General features: G+C 45.2%; 1 protein-coding gene and 1 long non-coding RNA gene across 5 annotated transcripts in view; one reads left to right on the top strand and one right to left on the bottom strand.

The window, feature by feature from the left end:
* Positions 1–302: 302 nt before the first annotated feature.
* LOC309400206 overlaps positions 303–22,885 on the top strand; it is a 66,054-nt gene continuing 43,471 nt past the window's right edge. The window contains exons 1-2 of the long non-coding RNA XR_014176629.1: positions 303–507; positions 13,249–13,338. This is a non-coding gene — a long non-coding RNA (uncharacterized lncRNA). The remainder of the gene's footprint in view (positions 508–13,248; positions 13,339–22,885) is intronic.
* The window catches only part of RASGRP2 (RAS guanyl releasing protein 2), a 61,102-nt gene continuing 51,562 nt past the window's right edge, over positions 13,346–22,885 (bottom strand). For all 4 annotated transcript variants that reach the window (XM_081968533.1, XM_081968534.1, XM_081968532.1 and 1 more), the window contains 3 exons: positions 22,586–22,744; positions 15,228–15,328; positions 13,346–13,606 (listed from right to left, as the gene is read on the bottom strand). In XM_081968533.1, coding sequence (XP_081824659.1) covers positions 15,270–15,328; positions 22,586–22,744 — 218 coding nt within the window. In that variant the 3' untranslated portion in view covers positions 13,346–13,606; positions 15,228–15,269. The remainder of the gene's footprint in view (positions 13,607–15,227; positions 15,329–22,585; positions 22,745–22,885) is intronic.

Raw genomic sequence — 22,885 nt, 5'->3', positions numbered from 1 at the left:
GTCATAAGTGGAGGACTAGCTGTACTAATTACCTTAGCCAATGTCTCGCTTAGCAACGGAAACGCTGGGCTCCATTGTGGCCGTAAATCAAGGCCCACCTGTGTTTAATTGAACACCTGGAGCAGCGAAGGGTTGGGCAATGAGTAAGAACCCACCGCTGTAGCTAATTGGTGGAGGAGGGCTGTCCATCAGACAATCGGAACTGTGATTGGTTGCTGTGAGTGAAAAAGGGGCGTTTCCTTTTTTCCCGCCTTTTTCCTCCCGTTTGCACCTTTTGTGCTCTGTAATTTACCTCAGGAAATTCCCCCTGGGTGGATTTACCTTCTCCTGTTGGGCCCTGAACTCTCTAGTTTTGATCTAAAATATATTGATTTGTATAAAACTACAAGTTCGTCTCAGCGCCTCGTGACTCCATTTGGACTACCGGCTGCTCAATTCCCTGACAGTCCTCGACTTACAGGCCACCATTGAGCCACAGTTTCCTTGGCTAAGCGAGACCATGGTTAGGTGAGTTTTGGGGCCTTTATTATCATGGTTATTAATTATGGGAATCACTGCAGTTCTTACGCTGATGATACAGTTGTTGAGTGAATCTGGGCCCGTTTTCGTGAAAAATGGGCTGTTTTTTGCTCGTTTCCCCCCCCCCCAATACTCTGCAAGCCCCCCCAAGGCTATTCGTGCTTTAAAAAAAAAGGCACGAATTGTGAAAAACAGGCCGTTTTGGGGAGTTTTGCAGAGTGCAAAAACTTTTTTCCCCCCTTTTGGAAAGCTCTTTAACTGATTATTTATTTATTATTTTATTTATTTAATTTGACTTCTGAGTCGCCCCCTCTCCCCCCAGGGACTCGGGGCGACGTACAATAACATCAATCACAACAATATAATATGGAGGAGGTAGAAAATAAATAAATAAATTACACTACTTTGAAACAATTAAAATCCCAATGACAGTTAAAATTAAAATTAAAATTAACAATTAAAAATGCCCAAGAGGTGGAGAAGCTCTAAATTTAAGCCAGGCCGGCTAGTCGGAACAGGTGGAACAGGTGTTGATGAGAATTAGATGGATCACCTGCTGGGCCTGCAGAAACAAAGTCTCAGGTGCTGCAGATTGTCAGCGATTTCCTTCTCCAGCACATGGATTAATACACCTGGAAACATCTACCTATTCTCTCTCTCCCTCCCTGCCTATCTTCTGTATTTCTCTTTCTCTCTCTTTCTCTCTCACTGTCTCTATCCCTCTATCTACCTACCTATCTACTTTCTCTCTCTCCCTATCTATCTACTCCATTTCTCTCTCTCTCTCTTTCTATTTCTCTCTCTCTCCCTCTACCTACCTACCTACACACTCACTCTCTCCCCCTACCTACCTACTGTATTTCTCTTTCTATTTCTCTCTCTCTCTCCCTTTATCTACCTATCTAACTACTCTCTCTCTCTCCCTACCTACCTACTGTATTTCTCTCTCTCTCTCTCTATCCCTTTATCTACCTACCTACCTATTCTCTCTCTCTCCCTACCTATCTCCTGCATTTCTCTCTCTCTATTTCTCTCTCGCTCTATCCCTCTACCTACCTACGTACCTACACACTCTCTCCCCCTACCTACCTACTGTATTTCCCTTTCTCTCTATTTCTCTCTCTCCCTTTATCTACCTATCTAACTACTCTCTCTCTCTCTCCCTCCCTACTGTATTTCTCTCTATATATATTTCTCTCTCTCTCTCCCTTTACCTACCTACCAACTACCTACTCTCTCTCCCCCTACCTATCTACTGTATTTCTCTTTCTATCTCTCTCTATTTCTCTCTCTCTCTCTCTCTTTATCTACCTATCTAACTACTCTCTCTCTCTCCCTCCCTACTGTATTTCTCTCTCTTTCTCTTGCTCTCTCTATCCCTTTATCTACATACCTACCTACCTACTCTTTCTCTCCCTACCTATCTACTGTATTTCTCTCTCTCTCTATCCCTCTACCTACCTACCTATCTAACTACTCTCTCTCTCCCTACCTACCTACTGTATTTCTCTCTCTCTCTATTTCTCTCTCTCTCCCTTTATCTACCTATCTAACTACTCTCTCTCTCTCCTTACTCACCTACTGTATTTCTCTTTCTCTCTCTCTATTTCTCTCTCTCTCCCTTTATCTACCTATCTAACTACTCTCTCTCCCTCCCTACTGTATTTCTCTCTCTCCCTCTCTCTCCCTCTATCTATCTACCTACTTTTTTAAACAAAAATGCCTCTTCAAAACATTGGTGCGTCTTATACTCCAAAAAATACAGTAGATACTAGAATAGAATAAATACTGCTAGTACTTCCTTTTAAAAGGCCAGGGAGGCTACAAAAACAACAGAAAAGTCTTAGACTTCAAACAACTTTTATTGTCACTTTGTACGCTAATCGGCATATATTAAAATGAAACTTTGTTGCATACAGCTCTCAAAGTGTCACTACCTCCAATATACACTACATAAACATGACTAAATAAATAAATAAATACAAAATTATGCATCATCATCTTTTAATACCCCCATAATCCCTTGTGGTGTGGAGTCTGGGCAACTGAATGGTGCTTAATGTGTGTTTAATGACCGGATGCCCTTCCTGTTGCCAATGTGGAGTTTTGTTCAGCAGATATATTCACATTGTGTGCATGCAGAGAGAGAAATATCTGCCTCTACCTAGGATCGAACTCACAGCCTTCTGATTGTGAGGTGAGAGCGCCACCTCTAGGCCATTGCACCGCTCCTATATACCCACATATATTATATGACACGGAGGAACAACAGTCTGGTTCAGATGTATACATGTACATGGCGAGAGAAACAAATCTTGCGGGTTTATCGGACAGAAAAATATTTGCACAACTCTGTTGTGAGGGAGAGAGAGAGAATGAGAGAGAGAGAGAGAGAGAGAGAGAGAGAAAGAGAGAGAGAGAAAGAATGAAAGAGAGAGAATGAGAAAGGAAAAGAGAGAGAGAGAGACACACACAGAGACAGAAAGAGAGAGAGACAGACAGAGAGAGAGAGAGATGTAGATGTAGATGTAGATGCTTTGTTTCTTCTACCTCCCTCTATTTCCATTCAATCCCAAAGGGAGACGATGCCGGAGAGAAAATCCTCCCAGGAATAATATCCTGGGAAACCTGGCCAGCCAGGAAAACTTCAGTGTTATAAAAAGAAAAAAAGAAATCAATCTTTTTCAGTGTTTATTGACGTGTGTGTGTGTTTTGATCAAACCAAACACAACCCGTAAGATCTTTCTTGTGGACCGTTCTGATTTCCTCCCCTCTTTCTTCTTAACCTAACAAGGATAGTGACTAAGCAAACATTATGCAGCTCCTGGTTGCAAAACAGACCTCTGGTTCCCTCTTCCTTCAAGAGCTGTTTGCATAAAGCTGGTTTGATCCCTTGACTCTAACAAATAAAAAAAGCTTATTTGAGGTGGGGAATGAGGCACGGCGATAAGCAAGCCATCAATATTCATTGGACTAAAAAGTTACGAGAGGAAAATACGGGAAATTGGGCCTCCGCTTTGATGTTCCAGGTGAACGGCTGAGAGTGTGCCCCCTTCCCAACTGGACTGGAGACCCCCAAACAAACACACACACACGTGTTGCTAAATGAGCAATCCTGGCAGGGTAATATATCGTATCCATTATGACAGTGTTTCTCAACATTGACAGCTTTAAAATAGGTGGATTCAACTCCCAGAATTCCCCAGCCAGCATGCTTTAAGAGGTGTGGATTCAACTCAAGAATTCCCCTGCCTAGCAGGCTTTAAAATAGGTGGACTTCCACTCCCAAAATTCCCCAGCCATCTTCATCCTTTGCACAGTTCTGTTCTTTACAGAAACACCTAGCATGTTACAATGACAATTGGGATTATGTAGAATAGACTGGCTCAGGCCTTAATTGATAAAGGTGGGAGGGCTATTAAATGTGAGTCTCTTTCCTACCTAAAACATGTTTCTCCCTTTCTCATCCAGGGAAGTATAATATTCTGCCTTTTTAATATTTCCTATGATGTTTCATTTTTCTAGTATAGGGGTAGGTGCTAAGTTCCTTCACTATAGAGATACATTTTGCCATAGAATATCTTTTCCACTGCTAAATTCTACTCTGTGGTATATCCCTTGAGTTGACTCCTTGTTCCTTCACTGATGAGGATTGATCCTGAAAGACAAAGTTATTCACCACTTTGAGATCTTCACTGCCAATTCTGGCTTTTCTCTCTTTTGCCCTTAGTTTGCTCTTCTTTAAATTTAATATTAGTCCTATTTTTTTTCCCACTGGGCTCCTTTTATTACTATGGCTTGGAGGTCCTTTGCATTTTTGGCTATCGGGGTAGTGTTATCAGCATCTTGCAGGTTATTGATGTCCTTTCCTCCAGTCCTAAAACCCTGCTTATCTCCTTCCCATCCTGCTTCTTTTAATATCTATTCAGCATAAAGGTTGAATAAATAAGGGGAGGAAATACATCCCTGTCACACTCCTTTGCCAACTTGGAGCCTCTGTGTTTCACAGAGGCTCTGGTTTTCCTGCCTATTTATAAGTTTCTCATGAAGACAATAAGACTTCATTCATTTATTCATTTGTTTGTTAGTTTGTTTATTGGCTCATTCATTCCTTCAATTTCTATAGCTATGTTCAGAGATTCTCATTTTTCTGAGCACACGCCAGAGTTGGATGTGATTGACCCAATCAAAGGCCTTTCTATAAAGTAGTCCTCTAGTTATAACCTTTTGTTTTGTGGCAGTCCAAAGTTACAACAGCACAGAAAAAAAGTGACTTATGATCGTTTTTCACACTTCATGGCCATTGCAGGCATCCCCTTGGTCAGGTGATCAATTCAGGCACTTGGGAATTGCTGAGCTCATAGATCTTTCGAAGGATTTTTCTTGTTTTTCCATGTCTGTTTCCATCCTCCGGGCCTTTACAGGTGTTGGTGTAGTACTGCTTCTTGGCTCTTGACGTTACTCCCCAAACTGCTGGCATCTTTCCTCTTTGCATTGGGTAGACTGGGCCAAAGCTACACTGGCCAGCCCCTTATATTTTCCAGGATGGCCCTGTGGACTCGATCCGACCACATTACGGGCCACATCCAGCCCGTGGGCCTTGAGTTTGACACCCCTGGTATAGGGTTTCCTGCCTGAGAAGGGGGTTGGACTAGAAAACCTCCAAAGCCCCTTCCAACTCTGTTATTTGATTATTCTCTGATCCAGATTCAGCACCTGGCCAGCTCTTTGATCCTATAATTGAACTTCCCCACCTCCTCTGAACAATAATAGACTCAATTTAATTTCTAGGTACTCCATCCGGCGACGTCTATGTATACCACTGTCCTTTTAGTTGTTTGAAGACAGTGTCCGCTATGAATAAATTATTGGGGTGGCAGAAAGAAGTCATCCTCCTGCTTCATTTCAGTTTCTGAATCCATACGATCCAATTACACTTCCCTTCTTCATATTTTCAACGTTGGCATTTCGGCTTCAAATCACAAGCGCCACGTCTTGCTTGCACGTTCTGTCAGTTTTAAGATTTAAGTTCATCGTAAAACTCATGGACTGCCTCTTTCCTTGCTTCAGTGGTTGAAGCGTACATTTGGGCGATTGTCGTATTAAAGAGGGGTCCATGAAGTTTAATTGATATTATTTGGTCATTGATTGCACTGTAGCCAAGCGCTATATCCTTGCTGTATCCTTTGTAATGTGAGTGTTGTGCAGCCTGTGGAGCTAGCAGCAGAGTCCGACAGCGAGGAGATTGGGGAGTAACATGGGCTAGATCTGGAAGGGGCCTTGGAGGTCTTCTAGTCCAACCACCTGCTCAGGCAGGGAACCCTATACCAATTCAATACCACTTCACATCCGGTTCTGTGTCTCTTGCAACCAGAACCAGCTGTTCCCTCAGCCTGCTGGACACACATTCCCCTTCCTGTAATGCAACTTGAACCGTTCTGCCCATGCCTTGTATCTGAGATACAGGAAGTCCTCGACTTATGACCATTCATTTAATGACCATTTCAAGCTTCTGCCAACCTAGCAGTTTGAAAGCACGTAAAAATGCAAGTAGAAAAATAGCAACCACCATTGAGTCATGCTGGCCACATGACCACGGAGACGTCTTTGAACAGCGCTGGCTCTTCGGCTTTGAAACGGAGATGAGCAGTGCCCCCTAGAGTCAGGAACGACTAGCACAGATGTGCATGGGGAACCTTTACCTTAGGCATAACTAGGCTCACAAGCTGCAAATGGGCACCTAAAGGATATGAAATTGCAGGGCACGCAAAGTGTCTTTTTTTTTTAAAGAAAAAAACCCACATATCCCTTTTTAAAAAAGGCATTCAAAGGGCATTTAAATATTTAGCCTTTAATGGTTGCAATTATTGTTCTCAAAATAATAAAAGGCTGTTGAGAGAAAGCAAAGGGGTGGAGGATAGTTTAATGGGTGTTTTATGCCCTTTTATTAAAAATGCAACCAAGCTGAAATTACACTGAGATTATTCAAACTTATAAAATGCACGAGTGGAGTTTTATGCATTAGTTATCAATGAGTAATTATTTGCCCACAAATAAATTATTCTATATAACTGTGGCCTTTTTCTCTTCGATTCCTGGAGGTTTTTTTTTTTCCTTCTGCATTTGTGCCATAAAATTTGAAGCTGCAAGGGAGTGAAAAAAGGACTCGAAGCCTCCCTTAGGCTGAAATATTCATGCAAGATACAGAAAATGGAACGAGCAAATTGCTCGTTTATCATGTGATGGAAACCCAGTTTATGTCTCGTTGGCTCAGTTCACGTGACATGTTAAGCTAAGCCTAAACCTGATCCCTGCATGAGCAAGACTCACACATTAAACCAGAAGTTGACTCATTTGTGGTCTGTTTGTTTTCTGAGCACAGCCACATTTAATTAGATTTTGGGTTTAGTCAAGTGTGCAATCCAGGCAATTAAAATAATCTAATAAACCACGATTGGTTGAATTATGAATTTCAGGAGGGCTTTCAAGATGATTGATGATTGATTCTATGATCTTGGATCACCCAGTGAGGGATTTATGGCTTTTTATTGATTATAGGTAGTCCTCAACTTAGAACCAAAATATGTGAGCCCAAAATTTCTGTTGCTAAAGTGAGACATTTATCTGAATTTTGTCCCATTTCTTGTTATTAACATGATTGTTCAGCGAATCTGGCTTCCCCATTGATTTTGCCTGTCAGAAGGTCGCAAAAGAGAAAATCACGTGACCCCAGGACACGTCAACCATCATAAATATGAGTTAGTTGAATTTTCAGCACGTGACCTTGAGGTTGCTGCAGTGGTCGCAAGTGTGAAAAATGGTCATAAGTCGCTTTTTTCAGAGCTGTTGTAACTTCAAACGGTCACTAAATGAATTGCTGCAGGTCGAGGACTAGCTGTGTATTTTTACTATCCAGATTTATGTTTAACTCTTAGTGGAAGGAAGAACTGTTGGTCAAAAAGAGTTAAACTGCACCTTGCAGGGTTTTTGTTTTTTGTTTTGTTTTTTTGCTCGTGGCTGGGGGTGCTGGGATTTGTAGTCCCGCAATCCAGAGGCGTCAGGTTAGAGACCAAAGAGGAACCCACCAAACTAAACCAGTTTTTAAAACAGGTAGTCCTTGACTTATACCCGTTCACTTAATGATGGCTCAAATTAACAACGGCCTCTGAAAGAGTCAATTACGACCTAAATTCAAACTTACGACCGCCATCATCCTATTCCTGCAGTGAGGCGATCACAATTTGGGCACTTGGCAACTGCAGTTGTTATGTGAATCACAGGGTCATTAAACAAATCCAGCTTCCCTCATTGACTTTGCTTGTTGGAAGCCGGTGAGTTAAGGTTGCAAAGGGCAAATCAGATGATCCAGTACGCTGCAACCATTGTAGATAAACCCTGCTTGCCAAAGCACCTAAATTTTGACCCACTGGCTAGTGGATGCTATGATAGCCGTAAGTGTGAATCACTTTTCTCAATGCTGTTGTGAATTTTAACGGCCACTGAACAAAATGGTTAAAAATCTGGTCTCGAGTGAACGTAGAATAACAGAGCTGGAAGGGACCTTGGAGGTCTTATGGTCAAACTCCATGCTTGAGTAGGAGACCCTAGACCAGTCATGGCAAATCTTTTTGGCACCAAATTGGAATGCACATGCATGTGCGCTGGAAAGCCAAAGACCAGCTGGTTGGTGCACATGTGCGTGCCTGACAGCTGGACTTCCGGTTTCCAGTACGCGCCGGCCATCTGGTCTTCGTGCATGCCAGAGGACCGGAAACCCAAAAGCCTGTAGGCTGGCGCGCGCTGTTTTGGGGGCATTTGGGGCTGTTTTCAGGCTGTATTTTGGGCTGTTTTCCGGTACTCTAGCACCCACAAAGACCAGCTGTCCGGCACACATGTGCAGGCCGGAAACCAGAAGAACAGCTGGCGAGGGTGTGCGTGCCCACAGAGAGAGCTCTGTGTGCCACCTCTGGTGATTCACCATCACGGCCCTAGACCATTCCAGACAAATGTCTATCCAGTCTCTTCTTAAAAGCCTCCAGTGATGAAGCACCCACAACTTCTGGAGGCAAGTTGTTCCACTGATTAATTGTTCTCCCTGTCAGGAAATTTCTCCTTAATTCCAGGTTGCTTCTCTCCTTGATTACCTTCCATCCGTTGCTTCTTGTCCTGCCTTCGGGTGCTTTGGAGAATAAGTTGACCCCCCCCCCTTCTTTTTTGTGGCAGTCCCTCAAATGCTGGAAGACTGCTGTCATTTCCCCCCAAGTCCTTCCTTTCGTTACACTAGACATACCCAATTCCAGCAACAGTTCTTGATATGTTTTAGCCTCCAGCCCCCTTATCCTCTTTTTTGCCCTTCTCTGCACTCTTTCCAAAGTCTCAACATTTTTGGTGTATTGTGGTGACTAAAATTGGACGCAATAATCCAAGTGTGTGGTCTTATTAAGGCTTTGCAAAGCAGTAGTAATACTTCACGTGGTCTTGATTCTCTTTTAATGCAGCCTAGAATTGAGAGTGGATCTCACTGGATTGCCTCTGGGGCTTTGGGCCAGAAGGTTAGGGCCAGGGATCATCTTGGGGGAGGTGGATTTGCCCAGAGACTTCTGCCTCCCAAGCATCAACGACACCCTTAGAAAAAAACATGTCTTATTTCATCTTTCCCTCATCCAGTTAACTTGTAAAGACGGCAACCACAGAGCTCCAGCTGACAGTTGCCTTCCTCTTATCACCGGAGCCATTCAGCAGCCCTAATCAATATTTTTCATAATTCTCTTTCCTGAGCTTTTTATTTTTAAATAGAGCTTTGCCTTCTTGTCTTCTTTCATATTTTCATTAAACGTCTTTAAAGAAGGTAGATAACTGTTAAAGAAGAAACAAAAATTAAAAGCCCGAGAATAGACAAGGGGTTTTGAAAGGTCACACGGATTAGAACTGTCCAGGGTAACCTTAGTTAATTATGATGAACTGAATACATTATCTTAAAAAGGCTGAAAATTGGTTTTAAGCTCTACAGAGAATATTAATCACAAGACCCAAAGTCAATACAGCCGCAAGTTATTATAAAAGGGAGTAAATTCAGTGCATATTACCAAAAGCCTATTCGGATTGAGATAACCTCTAAAATTGAAATATAGCATCTAAAGGTAAAGGTTCCCCTTGCACATATGTGCTAGCCATTCCCGACTCTAGGGGGCAGTGACCATCTCTGTTTCAAAGCCGAAGAGCCAGCGCTGTCCTAAGATGTCTCTGTGATCATATGGTCGGCATGATTCAATGTCTTTCAAAGGAGGATTTACAGTCACAGACCTTATCTGGCTTGGAGAGCTGCCAGGCTGATATCTGCAAAACTTGGCCAGGAGTCTCAGAGAGTCACAAACCAATTAAGAGAACTAATTGTCTCCTGCAAACTCCACTCCCCTTTCGCTCCTCTTTTATTTCCTCTGGGAGGCGCCATTCACTGTCCACCTGTGGCTTTACTCCCAAGTCGACCCCTGTTCTTTAGCTGTTCCCTTCGTCTGGCAGCTCTGCACATGCGCACACTGGGAACAGGCTCCATCTGTTCTTCTGCCTCACTGATGTCTGACTCTGAAGGCAGCTGATAACTGTCGGAGGGCCCTGGCCCTCTCTCTGCCTCTGACACAGAGGCCTCATCAGAGCCTTCCCCAGACTCCAGGACTGGCCCATGTTCCTCCCCAACCTCCTCACTGTCTGAATTTGCTGCCAGCTCCGTTGGCCACTGGCGGGCCACAAGCCATCCTTCTCTTTTCAAAGCAACCCAGGAACGCTGAGGTTGCCGGGATGTTTGTGCGTCTTCTGAGCATAAACAAAGAACTTTGCTGCGGCAAGATTGAAGAAGGCGCAAAAGGGAGAAATGCGGTCTGAGGAGCGTTGCCAGGAGCAGAGGACGGTGTGACATCAGTATTGACATGAGGAATAGCGATTAGGAAGCATATCTGTCAACTTGCAGAAGGAAAATCAATGCCAGCTTAATTTTCAATTCCATCCTCCCATTTCGGCCACCTTGGCTAAACCTGAGCAAAATTACAGGATGAGGGAAGAATCTACAGGAAGTTCTCGACTTACAACCGTTCGTTTACTGACCGCTCCAATTTACGACCCACACCGGAAAAAAAAGTAACTCATGGCCGTTTTTCACACTTATGATTGTTGTAACCTCCACGTGGTCACATGATCAAAATTCAGACCATATTTATGACGGTTGCCGTGTCCCGGGGTCACGTGATCGCTTTTTGTAAACTTCTGACGAACAAACTCAACAGGGTAGCCAGATTCATTGAACAACCATGTTACTAACTTAACATCTGTGGTGATTCACTTAACAACGCATCAGCTCAAAAGCCCGACTGGGCGTATTATCCAGGGAGGTCTTATTTTCGGGAAAACAGGGTGCCTGTACTGCTCTTTTTGTACGTTCTCCAACTTGGCTGAGGATTCCGTGAATAAATGTGTCACCACAATGGTCCCAATCAGGATAAGATTATTATTATTCACAAGTTAAGCTTGATTGGAGTTAACCTGGGTTATTTTTCTTCCGGGCATAGCATGACATGTAAAAAAAAAAACAGCAATCAGAGTCCAAGACAAACCTTTCCTTAAAGTTCCAATTTAATAAGTCAGGCATGTTGGTACATCTGTGGAATCCTAGGTAACTTCCAGAATTGGGATTCCACAGATGTACCAACATGTCTGACTTATTAAATTGGAACTTTAAGGAAAGGTTTTTGACGGCAGTTCAAGAATACACGGGTTAGTTCAGGAACTGGGTTGAAAGTCTTGTGTGAAGGTGACTTTCGGATTTGAGTGACATACTAGGGCAGCGTTTCTCAAACCTACCAACTTTAAAAGAGGTGGGTTCAGGGATGGGATTGAAGCCTCCGGGAGGGCGGAAAGTGGCCTCCCCCGGGCTCTGGAGACTGGAAATGGGCCTGTTCCTGGACTTACGGAACTTCCGGGAGGCCCGTTTTTCGCCCTGCACTTACCTGGCATCCATAACAGGTCGTGTGGAGACTCCTGGGAAGGAAGTGGCAGGATGGTTGGGGCCAGTCAATCGGGTGGGTTCCGGCAGTCACTACTGCCGGTTTGCTTGTGGGCGTACCCTGCACGCTTGATGCGCGCTGCGCACACATGGGCAATAGAATAATTGTTCTGCGCATGCGCGGAAGCAAAAAAAAAAGCCTATGGCACCACCCGGAGAACCAGTTCAGGGGCGTAGCAGGCCTGGGTCGCTGCCGATTCCAGCGACCCAGGCCACCAAACCACCCCTGGTTTAGCCAAACCAGCCTGAACCGGTAGGAATCTACCACTGCAGCCAGTCCTTGCAACTACCGGTTCGGCAAACCAGATGTAAAATTAGTATCCAGTTCGCCCGAACCGGTCAAAACCGGCTGAATCCCACCCCTGGGTGGCCTTCAACTCCCAGAATTCCCCATCCAGACAGCAATTCTGGGAGATAAAGTTCACCCCCCTCTTAAAGTTGCCAAGGTTGAGAAACCCTGTTCAAAATCAGGCCATTCCAGGTTTGTGGGCTTCAACTCCCAGAAATCTCCACTTTGGGAATGCTGGCTGCAGAATTCTGGGAGTTGGAGTCCATCCCTCTTAAAAATGGCTAAGGTTGAGAAATGCCCGTGTTAACCCGTGTCATCTTGCTCCAGGAACTAACTAATGTAGGGAGCCTGTGATTCCCAAATTCCTTGACCCAGTTACAGGTTTTGTGTGCTCTGGAGACTGAACTCGGCTAGTGACTGGCTGAGTTTATAGTGGGAGTCAGGTAATTCCTAAATTAATTTTCCATATTCATTACAGGATGGGGAATGGGGGGGGGGGTTAAATTGTGACCCTGTGTTGGCAGAATCACTGGTCAAGACTTGTCTAGGTTAGCATAATGCAATTCTCTGACCTCAAGAACAATGGACATTTTAAAAACACCATGGAACACCTCGGGGAGAGGGGGCGGTTTATAAATCTAATAAATGAAAATGAAATGAAATGAAAAATAGAATTTTCTGACATATTTTTCAGCAGTCAAGGGTCAGAGACCTCCAGCCTCATGACTAGATAGGGGCAATCCCTTTCCTAATTCAACCCTTCTTTTGCAAAATATGTTTCATGTAGTGCTTTCTGCACTGAGAGGGGTTTGGAATAGATGATCTCTGTTGTCCTGTAGGAAGTTACCCCTCTCCTAGGAAAATGAGATATTTTAGGAAATATTAAAAGGGCAGAATATTTCCCCCTAAAAGGGAGGCAATAATGCAGCCCCCCCCCCCTTTGTCAATGGGCCATTAAGGCCTGGGCCAGTCTATTCTACATAACGAAGATCTACCTCCTTCAGGCAGAGCCATAATAGGAATTGCCCAAGGCCCTTTCATTACATCATCACCCTGCAAGAGTCAACCAAGCTTGGGACTCAAGATAGCCTACAGAGTTGCCCTGCATGGCCCCATGGGAGTCTGACAACCAATCAGAATACAAGCTCAAATTCAAAAGCCCAGAGAGGGCATAAAATGAGGGCACTCTCAACATCTCTGCCCCTTTTCCCCCAGGACCTCAAACCATGTGGTCCTGTCCACCATTAAAACCATCTTTCCGAGCAGCCACCATGTTTCCAGTGTCTTTTTCCCCACTGGGAAGTGAACCCAGAAGGACATTTCTCCCAACAGTCCTTTCCTACTGTATGAATCTATGACGCCTAACGCATTCTTATTTTCTTTTCAGGAGCGAAAACTTCCTTTTGCCAAAAAAAACCTACTAAAATGGGGGAACACAAAGCAGAAAAAAAAACCCAAATTTAAAAAGGAACCTGAGGTATGTAGCAGGTGTCAAATTTATTCTAATTATTATTACATCTTTAAATCCAGTTCTTGGTACAAATATACACACGGTTCTAAAAGGCCTTGGGGTGGGGCAGAAACCTCTCCTGATTTCCCTTGCCAAAGTGCTTTCAAAATGGAGAGGCCCCATCCCCGAAGGACACGCCCCACTTAATTTGGGGGGCGGGGAGGGGGGAACGACGCAGAAGAGCCGAAGATTCACTGGCAGACCGGCTGTGGTCACTGAGAAGGACGAGGTGTTTCTGTGAAAGACAAACCACAAGAAGTTAAGTTGAAGATATGAAATTCAGGATCTCCAATTACAGGTAGTCCTTGACTTACGACAACAGTTGGGACCGCAATGTTGGTTCCTAAGCGACACAGTCTTTAAGTCATGCCTAATTTTACAACCTTTTTGCCATCATTGTGGAAGGAATTCAGCTTCCCCCATTGACTTCCTTGTTGGAACCTGCTGTTCTGACCTAGGCTTCCCAAGAGCATGAAGCCGACTCCTTGTCCCAATAAAACCCCATTTATTTATGTTAAAGGGAATTTCTCTCCAGCAAAGTCCTGGCCAAGAGTCTTTCATGAGATTTCACTTTATCAGGCTTGGAGAGCTGCCAGGCCGATATCTTCTAAACTCCACGCTGTAGCAGCAAATACTTAGCAAGAAGTCAGGAACAGATCTTCACCGTAATGAATTGAACTAATTGTCTCCTGCAAACTCCCCTCCCCTTTCTCTCCTTGAGGTTGACACTTTTATTCCCTCTGGGAGGGGCCATTCACTGTCCCCCTGTGGCCTCACTCCCAAGTCGACCCCTGTTCTTTAGCTGTTCCCTTCATCTGGCAGCTCTGCGCATGCACACACTGGGAACAGGCTCCAGCTGTTCTTCTGCCTCACTGATGTCTGACTCCGAAGGCAGCTGATAACTGTCAGGCGGCCCTGGCCCCATCTCTGCCCTCTGACACAGAGCCCTCCTCAGAGCCTTCCCCAGACTCCAGGACTGGCCTAGGTTCCTCCACAACCTCCTCAATGTCCGAATCTGCTGCCAGCTCCACTGGCCACTGGTGGGCCACAACACCTGCCTGGGAATTTTGCAAATGGCAATCATGTGATCCCGGGACCTAACAACACGTTGTAAATACATCCCAGTTGCCAAATCACTCAAAATTTGATCCTGTGACCATGAGGAGGCCGGACTTCCTTACAGACCACATATTTCACTTAACAACCTGGCGATACGCTCGACAATTGCAACAAAAAGGCCGTAAAGTCTCTGAACCACATTGCTTAGTGACAAACATTGCAGGCTCAGTCGTGGTCATAAGTTGAGGATCATCTGCAGTAGCAGTAATAATTATAATAATAGGATGTAAGGGGTTTGGGAAATAGCCTTGAAGGACAGGAAGAAAAGCTGTAATAGTCAGAGAAGGGGCTTGAGCCAGGCCAGCAAAATACACATAGTCCTCAATTTATAACCATTCATGTAATGACCGTTCAAAGTTACAAGAAAAAAGCAACTTATGTTCATTGTTTTCATTTACAACCAATGCAGCATCTCCATGGTCACATGATCAAAACTCAGATGCTTGGCAACTGACTCATATTTACGACGGTCGCAGTGTCCGAGGGTCACACGATCCCCTTTTGCGACCTTCTGAGAAGCCAGATTCACTTAACAACCCAGTTACTAACTTAACAACGGCAGCGATTCCCTTAGGAACTATGGCAAGGAAGGTGGTGAAATGGGGGGGGGGGGGAAACCTCACTCAACAACTGTCTTGCTTAGCAACGGGGATATTGGGCTCAATTGCGACCTGTAAGTTGAGAAAATATCTTGGGCAGGAGAGGGAAGAAACCCAGGAATTGTTTGCGACTCTAACCTCATGCTTGGATTCCAGGCCATCTGCCGAGCCGGTGCAGTCTCATAGCTTCTCATCAAAAACCCCATCTTCCACAGCCTGTACGTCTTCCTCCTGGATTTCTGAAATAAAAACAGATCTGGGGTAAGTCGAATGCAAACGGAAAGAGATTTTTGTTTCCCTTCCTTCCCCCCCTCAAACACAGCATTCACATGGCACATTTCACCTGGTTTTTAGTTGTAACCCATTTTCTGGCCTCAAATGAAGCCAGAAATGGGCCATGCTGCAGAACAAAAGGACCCAACAGAGATGATACCACCTGAGACTTCTCAGGAAACAACAACTGAGTGGAAAACTGCTGGTAACCTTCTACCGCTGCACCATAGAGAGTATTTTAACTTACTGCCCCTGTGTCTGGATTGCACAGTGGCAGATAGGACAGCACTCCAGAGGGTCAATGCCACTGCCCAGAGGGTCATGGGTTGCCCTCTCCCCTCTTTGGAAGAGCTTTATAGCTCCCGCTGCCTTAAGAAAGTTCAAAACATCTTTAAAGATCCATCTCATCCTGGGCACTCTTTTTTTTTTTTGAACTATTACCATCTGGCAGACGGTACAGGAGAATAAACACAAGGACAAATAGGCCCCAAAACAGCTTTTATCCCAGGGCAATAACTATATTGAATGTTAATGGTATAAAGGTAAAGGTGTCCCTCGCACATATGTGATAGTTGTTCCCGACTCTAGGGGGCAGTGCTCATCTCCGTTTCAAAGCTTAAGAGCCAGTGCTGTCCAAAGAGGTCTCCGTGGTCATGTGGCCGGCATGACTAAGGACACGGAGCGCTGTTCCCTTCCCACCAAAGGTGGTCCCTAGTTTTCTACTTGCAGTTTTTACATGCTTTCAAACTGCTAGGTTGGCAGAAGCTGGGACAAGTAACAGGAGCTCACTCCGTTATGCAGCCCTAGGGATTCGAACTGCTGAACTGCCGACCTTTTGATCGAAAGGCTCAGCGTCTTAGCCACTAATTAATGCAATATCGGGTTTTCAATTTCAATTATATAGCATGTGAAGGATGTGTGTTTGTGTTTTTATTTTGATAGTTATAATGTATACTGAAGAGGGTGTTTAATGTCATCGTACTCTGTGCAATGACAATAAACTAAACTAAACTAAACAATGAACCAAGGTTAACTCTAGCCAGGATGGCCTGCTATGCAAAATGCCTCCACTAACTTTTACTTGGTTGACTGTGTTGAGAGAACATTCTGGCTTGTTCAGTAGAAGAGGTGAGCATAGCCTGGCATGGGGATTGGCACCACAATCCACCTGTGCGAATTCTCCACAATTCTTTTCTCTTACCTGCAAAGAGAACCAACCTCACTGGACCAAATGATGGGAGGGCAGGTTTTCTCAAACCTTGGCAACGTTAAGATGGGTGGACTTCAACTCCCAGAATTCCCCAGAGGGCATGGGAGGTGAAGTCCAGATATCTGGCTGGGGAATTCTGGGAGTCGAAGTCCAGGTAGTCCTCAATTTATGACCACAATTCCACTCAATTGTGTTACTAAGTGAGACAGTTAAGTGAGGTTTGCCCCATTTTACAATCTCTCTTGCCACACTGCAGTTGATAAATGAGTCACAGGGTTGTAAAGTGAACCTTGCTTCCCCGTTGACTTTGTTCGTCAGAAGGTCGCAAAATGGGATCACGTGACCCCGGGACACTGCAGCCGTCATAAACATGAGTCAGTTGCCAAATGTCTCAATTTTGATCTCGTGTGTCCATGAGGGATGGTGCAAGAGTCGGAAGTGTGAAAAAGGATCATAAGTCACTTTTTCCAGGGCTGTTGTAAATTTTGAATGGCCACTAAAGAAACCGTTGTAAGTTGAGGATTATGTGCATGCCTGCTGCGGAATTCTGGGAGTTGAAGTCCACACAACTCAAAAGTTGCCAAGGTTGAGAAACACTTGTGTAGAGGAATACTGCTGGAGAGTTTCTCTGCCCCACCTTTCTCTGAACAGCAGAGGGCGCTGTTTTACTACAATTCAAACATCAAAGACTATCGCTAGGAAATCCTGCTTCTTGACTACTTGTGCTGGCACAAGTAATCGTGGTTAGTTTTATCTGGGTTAGTGACACAATGGCTTGGTGCCTTGCAGGGGCCCACCCTGTTTGGCTATGTATTGATTTGATTTTTCTGGCTGCCCATTTGTCAAGCAATAGCAATCTCAATAGACCTAATTTATTTGTTTCACTTTATTTAGTTTGTCAAACATATACAAGATAGCATCTGAAAGTATAAACATGGACATAGTATAAACAAAGGAAATGAGTACAAGTAAATGGGGACAGTAGGACAGGGACGGTAGGCACGCTGGTGTGCTTTATGGACCTCTTAGGAATGGGGTGAGGTCCACGGTGGACAGTTTGAGGTTGAAGCTGTGAGGTTTGAGGATGTAACAACGGAGTTGGGTAGAGCATTCCAGGCGTTGACCACTCTGTTGCTGAAGTCGTATTTTCTGCAATCGAGTTTGGAGCGGTTTACCTTGAGTTTGTATTGATTGTTTGACCGTGTATTATTGAGGTTGAAGCTGAAGTAGTCGTTGACAGGTAGGACGTTGTAGCAGACAATTTTGTATATTGTGCTTAGGTCCGACCGTAGGCGGCGTAGTTCCAGATTGTCCAAGCCCAAAATTTTGAGCCTGGTGGCGTAAGGGATTCTGTTGTGAACGGAGGACTCTTCTCGTGAAATACCTCTGGACTCTCTCAATTGTATTAATGTCCGAAAGACAGTGTGGATTCCAGGCAGACGAGCTGTATTTGAGGATTGGTCTGGCAAAGGTTTTGTATGCCCTAGTTAGCAATGCAATGTCACTGGAGAAGAAGCTTCGCAATAAACAACTTCATAAACAACTTCAGCATCACAGAGACATTTTAGATCAGGGGTGTCAAACCCAAGGCCCGGGGGCCGAGTCCAGCCTGCAGGGTGCTTAGACCTGACCCACGGGGCTGCCCTGGAAACAGCAAATGACCCACCTGTGGTGCTTATGCCAGCGAAAATGGAGCTTGAGAGGGCCACACACGCTCTCCCCCACAAGCTCTGTTTTCACTGGCAGAGGGTTGCAGGAGGCCGTCGTAACCGAAAACGGAACTCGGGAGCCTGTTTTCGCTAGCAGAGCGCTTGGGCCTCCACGGGTTGGCCACACCCAGCCTGGCCCCAGAGGGTCAACCCAACCCTGATGCGAAATCGAGTTTGACATTTAAGTCTTTTTTTTTTCTGGGTTTGTGGCTTTTATCCAACCCCCAATTTGCAGCCAGAAAAATAGATGTAAATGGGAACTAAGGTTGATCGCATCGGTACTAACCAATCTTCTTTTAGTCTTAAAGAGTTGTATTAGTGTAAATGAATATATTCTTTTATTCTGCTCTTTGGCTCTAATCAAATTGTTAAAGCCGATTGTAACGTTGTATTGTTCAACGGCCAGAATAAATAGTTTGATTTTACTTGATTCAATTATCTAGATCTTGAACGAATCCATTTGTCTATGTTTGCTCAATAAGCCAAAACACACATTCACCGGGCCTAGATGAGTTTTCACAACTTCCTAAAACAATGAGCGAACGGCTTAGCTCACTACCGCATGAACTGTGTGTTGTGTGAAGCAGTGATATAGGTAGTCCTCGACCTATGACCACAACTGAGTCCCAAACTTCTGCTGCTAAGCGAGACATTTGTTAATTGAACTTTGTCCCATTTTGCAGCCTATCTTGCCACCGTTGTTAAATGAATCACAGCTTAGGGACACGGTTGTTAAGTGAATCCGGCTTCCCCATTTACTTTGCTTGTCAGAAGGTCACAGAAGGGGATCACATGACCCCAGGACACTGTCATAAATGTTGAGTCAGTTGCCAGGTGCCCAAACTTTAATCATGTGACAATGCTCACAAGTCGCTTTTTTACAGTGTCCTTGTAACTTTGAACGGTCACAAAATGAACTGTTGTAAGTCGAGGACTACCTGTATTTTGTGGCCACAGTGAGGAACGCAAGGGTTCTCATTATAAATCGAAGGGTATTTTTTTCCCCCCCCCCGGTGACAATTTCTATGCAGTGAACACATCACTTTGTCTTGTTGATGTTAGTTGCGAAGTCGTGTCCGACCCACCGCGACCCCATGGACAATGTTCCTCCAGGTCTTCCTGTCCTCTCCCGTCCTCTGGAGTCCATTGAATCTTTTGCCCTCCATCGTTCCCAGCATGAGGCTCTTCTCCAGGGAGTCCTTCTTCCTTCTCATCAGGTGGCCAAAGTCTTTGAGTTTCCTCTTCAGGATCTGGCCTTCTAAAGAGCAGCCAGGGTGGGTCTCCTCTAGGACTGACCGGTTGGATGGCCTTGCAGTCCAAGGGACTCAATGCAGGAGTCTCCTCCAGCACCTGAGTTCAAAGGCCTCCATTCTTTGGCGCTCAACCTTCCTTGTGGTCCAACCTTCACAGCCATCCATTGCAACTGGGAAAACCATTGCCTTGGCTAGACACACTTTTGATTGGCAGGATGATGTCTCTGCTTTTTAGGATGCTTGATTCGCCATTGCTTTCATCCCCAGGAGCAAGCCTCTTTTAATTTCTAGGCTGCAGTCCCCATCTGCGGTGATCTTGGAGCCTAGGAAAATAAAATCTCTCACTCCCTCCATTTCTTCCCCATCTATTTGCCAGGAATTGAGAGGGCCGGATGCCATGGTCTTAGTTTTCTTAATGTTGCGTTTCAAGCCAACTTTTGCACTCTCTCTCTCTCCACCCGCATCAACTGGCTCTTTAGTTCCGTCTACAGCAGTGTTTCTCAACCTCAGGAATTTTTAAAAGGTACGGACTGGCTGGGGAATTCTGGGAGTTGACCTCCCCGCCTCTTAAAAGTTCCTGAGGTTGAAAAACACTGGTCTGAAGGAAGCAGCTGCCAGGAAACCTGCTGGTACGTTATCAAGGAAGGAAGTTAATTTGACTCACAGGGTGAGGCCACGACAATGCAGTGATGTTGAAAACCACTTGTGGTCTCCTTTTGACCAAAGGACAAGTGTTAAAAATTAAAAAGAAGGCTGCTGCAGGATAGAAACTGGAAAAGGCAGAATCGCCAAAGGCCAACAGACAAGTCCAACGTTACAAAGAAGGAGATGGTCATCAGTGGCGAAAAATATAAAATAATTCAAGGAGGCTGCGAATTAAAGGCAGGCAGCCATTTTATTCAGCCCGGGGAAAAGAGAGCGATTTTGCAAAGAGGAAAGAGCAATTTTCTCTCGAGTTGCCCCAATTCAATTTGGTTCGTTCCTTATTAAGGTCACCGGCCTCTTCGCTCCGGGTGGAATTTTATCTGCTCAGCTCTAGTATGACAAACAATAAAATGCCACGCATGCGAAATTCCCAATTTTTGGCTTCTGATGCTGCTTGTCCCTCCTGGCTGCTGGATCATACAACTCTCGGTCACAGAAAAAAAATTGAAAATGCTGCACAAGTTGCAGAACTGGGTGAAAAGGAAGACGGGGAAGGGGTTTCATTTTAATTCTGCGCAAAGCTTGGTGCCCTGAAACCCCCACCAATTATTTTGTTGCCCTGGTTTGGTTTGGTTTGAGGTTGAACATGTTGTGTGAATCCAGAACACGGATTTAAACAACAGACTAACTCAGTGTTCCGACCTATGCCTCCCAAGATCATGAAGCCGACTTCTCGTCCCGATAAAACCTCTTTTATTTAGGTTAAGGGGAATTCCTCTCCAGCAAAGTTCCAGCCAACAGTCTTTCGAGAGATTTCACAACTACAGACCTTTATCAGGCTTGGAGAGCTGCCAGGCCGATATCTTCTAAATTCCATGCTGTAGCAGCAATTACTTGGCAAGAAGTCAGGAACAGATCTTTACTCTAATGAATTGAACTAATTGTCTCCTATAACCTTCCCTCCCCTTTCTCTCCTCTTTTATTTCCTCTGGGAGGGGCCATTCATCATCCACCTCTGGCTTTACTCCCAAGTCGACCCCTGTTCCTTAGCTGTTCCCTTTGTCTGGCAGCTCTGCGCATGCACACACTAGGAACAGGCTCCAGCTGTTCTTCTGCCTCACTGATGTCTGACTCTGAAGGCAGCTGATAACTGTCAGACGGCCCTGGCCCCCTCTCTGCCTCCGACACAGAGCCCTCATCAGAGCCTTCCTCAGACTCCAGGACTGGCCCATGTTCCTCCCCAACCCTCCTCACTGTCTGAAACTGCCAGCAACTCCGCTAGCGAACCACAACAGACTAACTCAGGAAGGAAGGATGATTAAGCTTAGTACATTGTGTAAATATTTGATGGAAACCTATCAAGGAGAGGTCTAATCTGGAATTGAGGAGACGTTTTCTGACAGTGAGAACAATTAACCAGTGGAACAGCTTCCCTCCAGAGGTCTTGAGTGTTCCATCACTGGAGGTTTTTAAGAGATTGGACAGACTTTTGTCCGGAATTGTAAAGGGTCTCCTGCTTTGGTAGACGGTTGGACTAGAAGACCTCCAAGGTCTCTTCAAACTCTGTTATTCTGTTCTGTTCTGCTCTTCTTATCACTTACCACTTTGTTTCCTACACATACCGCTGTTGGACAAAAGATAAAATGAAGGGGGCAATTGTGAAATCTTGGCTGAAACTGAGATCCCCTCCCCTCCCTGGTTTCCCCAAATCTTGTTCTGACCGAGGCTTCCCAAGAGCATGAAGCAAACTCCTGGTCCCAACAAAAAAAAACCTTTTATTAATTGACTGTGAATTCTGCTCATTCACATCCAGCAAAGTCTTTCAAGGGGGGATTTACAGTCACAGACCTTCTCTGGCTTGGAGAGCTGCCAGGCCCATCTTTGCAGAACTTGGCCAGGAGTCTCGGAGAGTCACGAACCAATGAAGCGAACTAATGGTCTCCTGCAAACTCCACTCCCCTTTCGCTCCTCTTTTATTTCCTCTGGGAGGGGCCATTCATCGTCCACCTGTGGCCTTCCTCCCAAGTCAACCCCTGTTCTTTAGCTGTTCCCTTCGTCTGGCAACTCTGTGCACGCGCACACTAGGAACGGGCTCCAGCTGTTCTTCTGCCTCACTGATGTCTGATTCCAAAGGCAGCTGATAACTGTTAGATGGCCCTGGCCCCCTCTCTGGCTAAATGTGATCCACTGGAGGAAAATGGCAACCACTCCATGTCTTTGCCATGAAAACCCCATGGACATTACCTTCTCCTCCTCCTCCTCAAATCCCACTCCCTTGTAGCACTGATGTTGTTACATAGTTGGGTCACGAAACCTCTGCAAGGAAACAGCCAAGCTCAGAGACCAGCAAGGACCCCACATTTCAACCCTGAGTGATAAATATTCTCTACTATCCGCCAATCATACCTGTATGTCGCAGGGAAGTCCGGCCAGGACGAGGCAGCGAGAAACTAAAAGACCGGGCTGGTAAGGATACTGATCCATCAAGGCTGACGCTCTTGGCTCGTCTGCGGCATTCAACCGAAAGCAGATCCCGGCAATGCTTGTGGCAGTTCACCCCGCAGGCTGGGTAGAAGGAGAGAAAGGAGTTGAACAGAACCAGCATCAAACCTACAGCCCAACAGTTTCAGCCGTGGGGAACTCCAGATGGATAGACCTTCACTCCCAGAATTCTTGGCAATGGGCATGGTCCCTGGGGGGATTCTG

This window comes from Natrix helvetica (assembly GCF_964273705.1).
Source record: "Natrix helvetica genome assembly, chromosome: 16".
Lineage (NCBI taxonomy): Eukaryota > Metazoa > Chordata > Lepidosauria > Squamata > Natricidae > Natrix > Natrix helvetica.
This window is presented reverse-complemented; position numbering and strand designations above follow the sequence as displayed.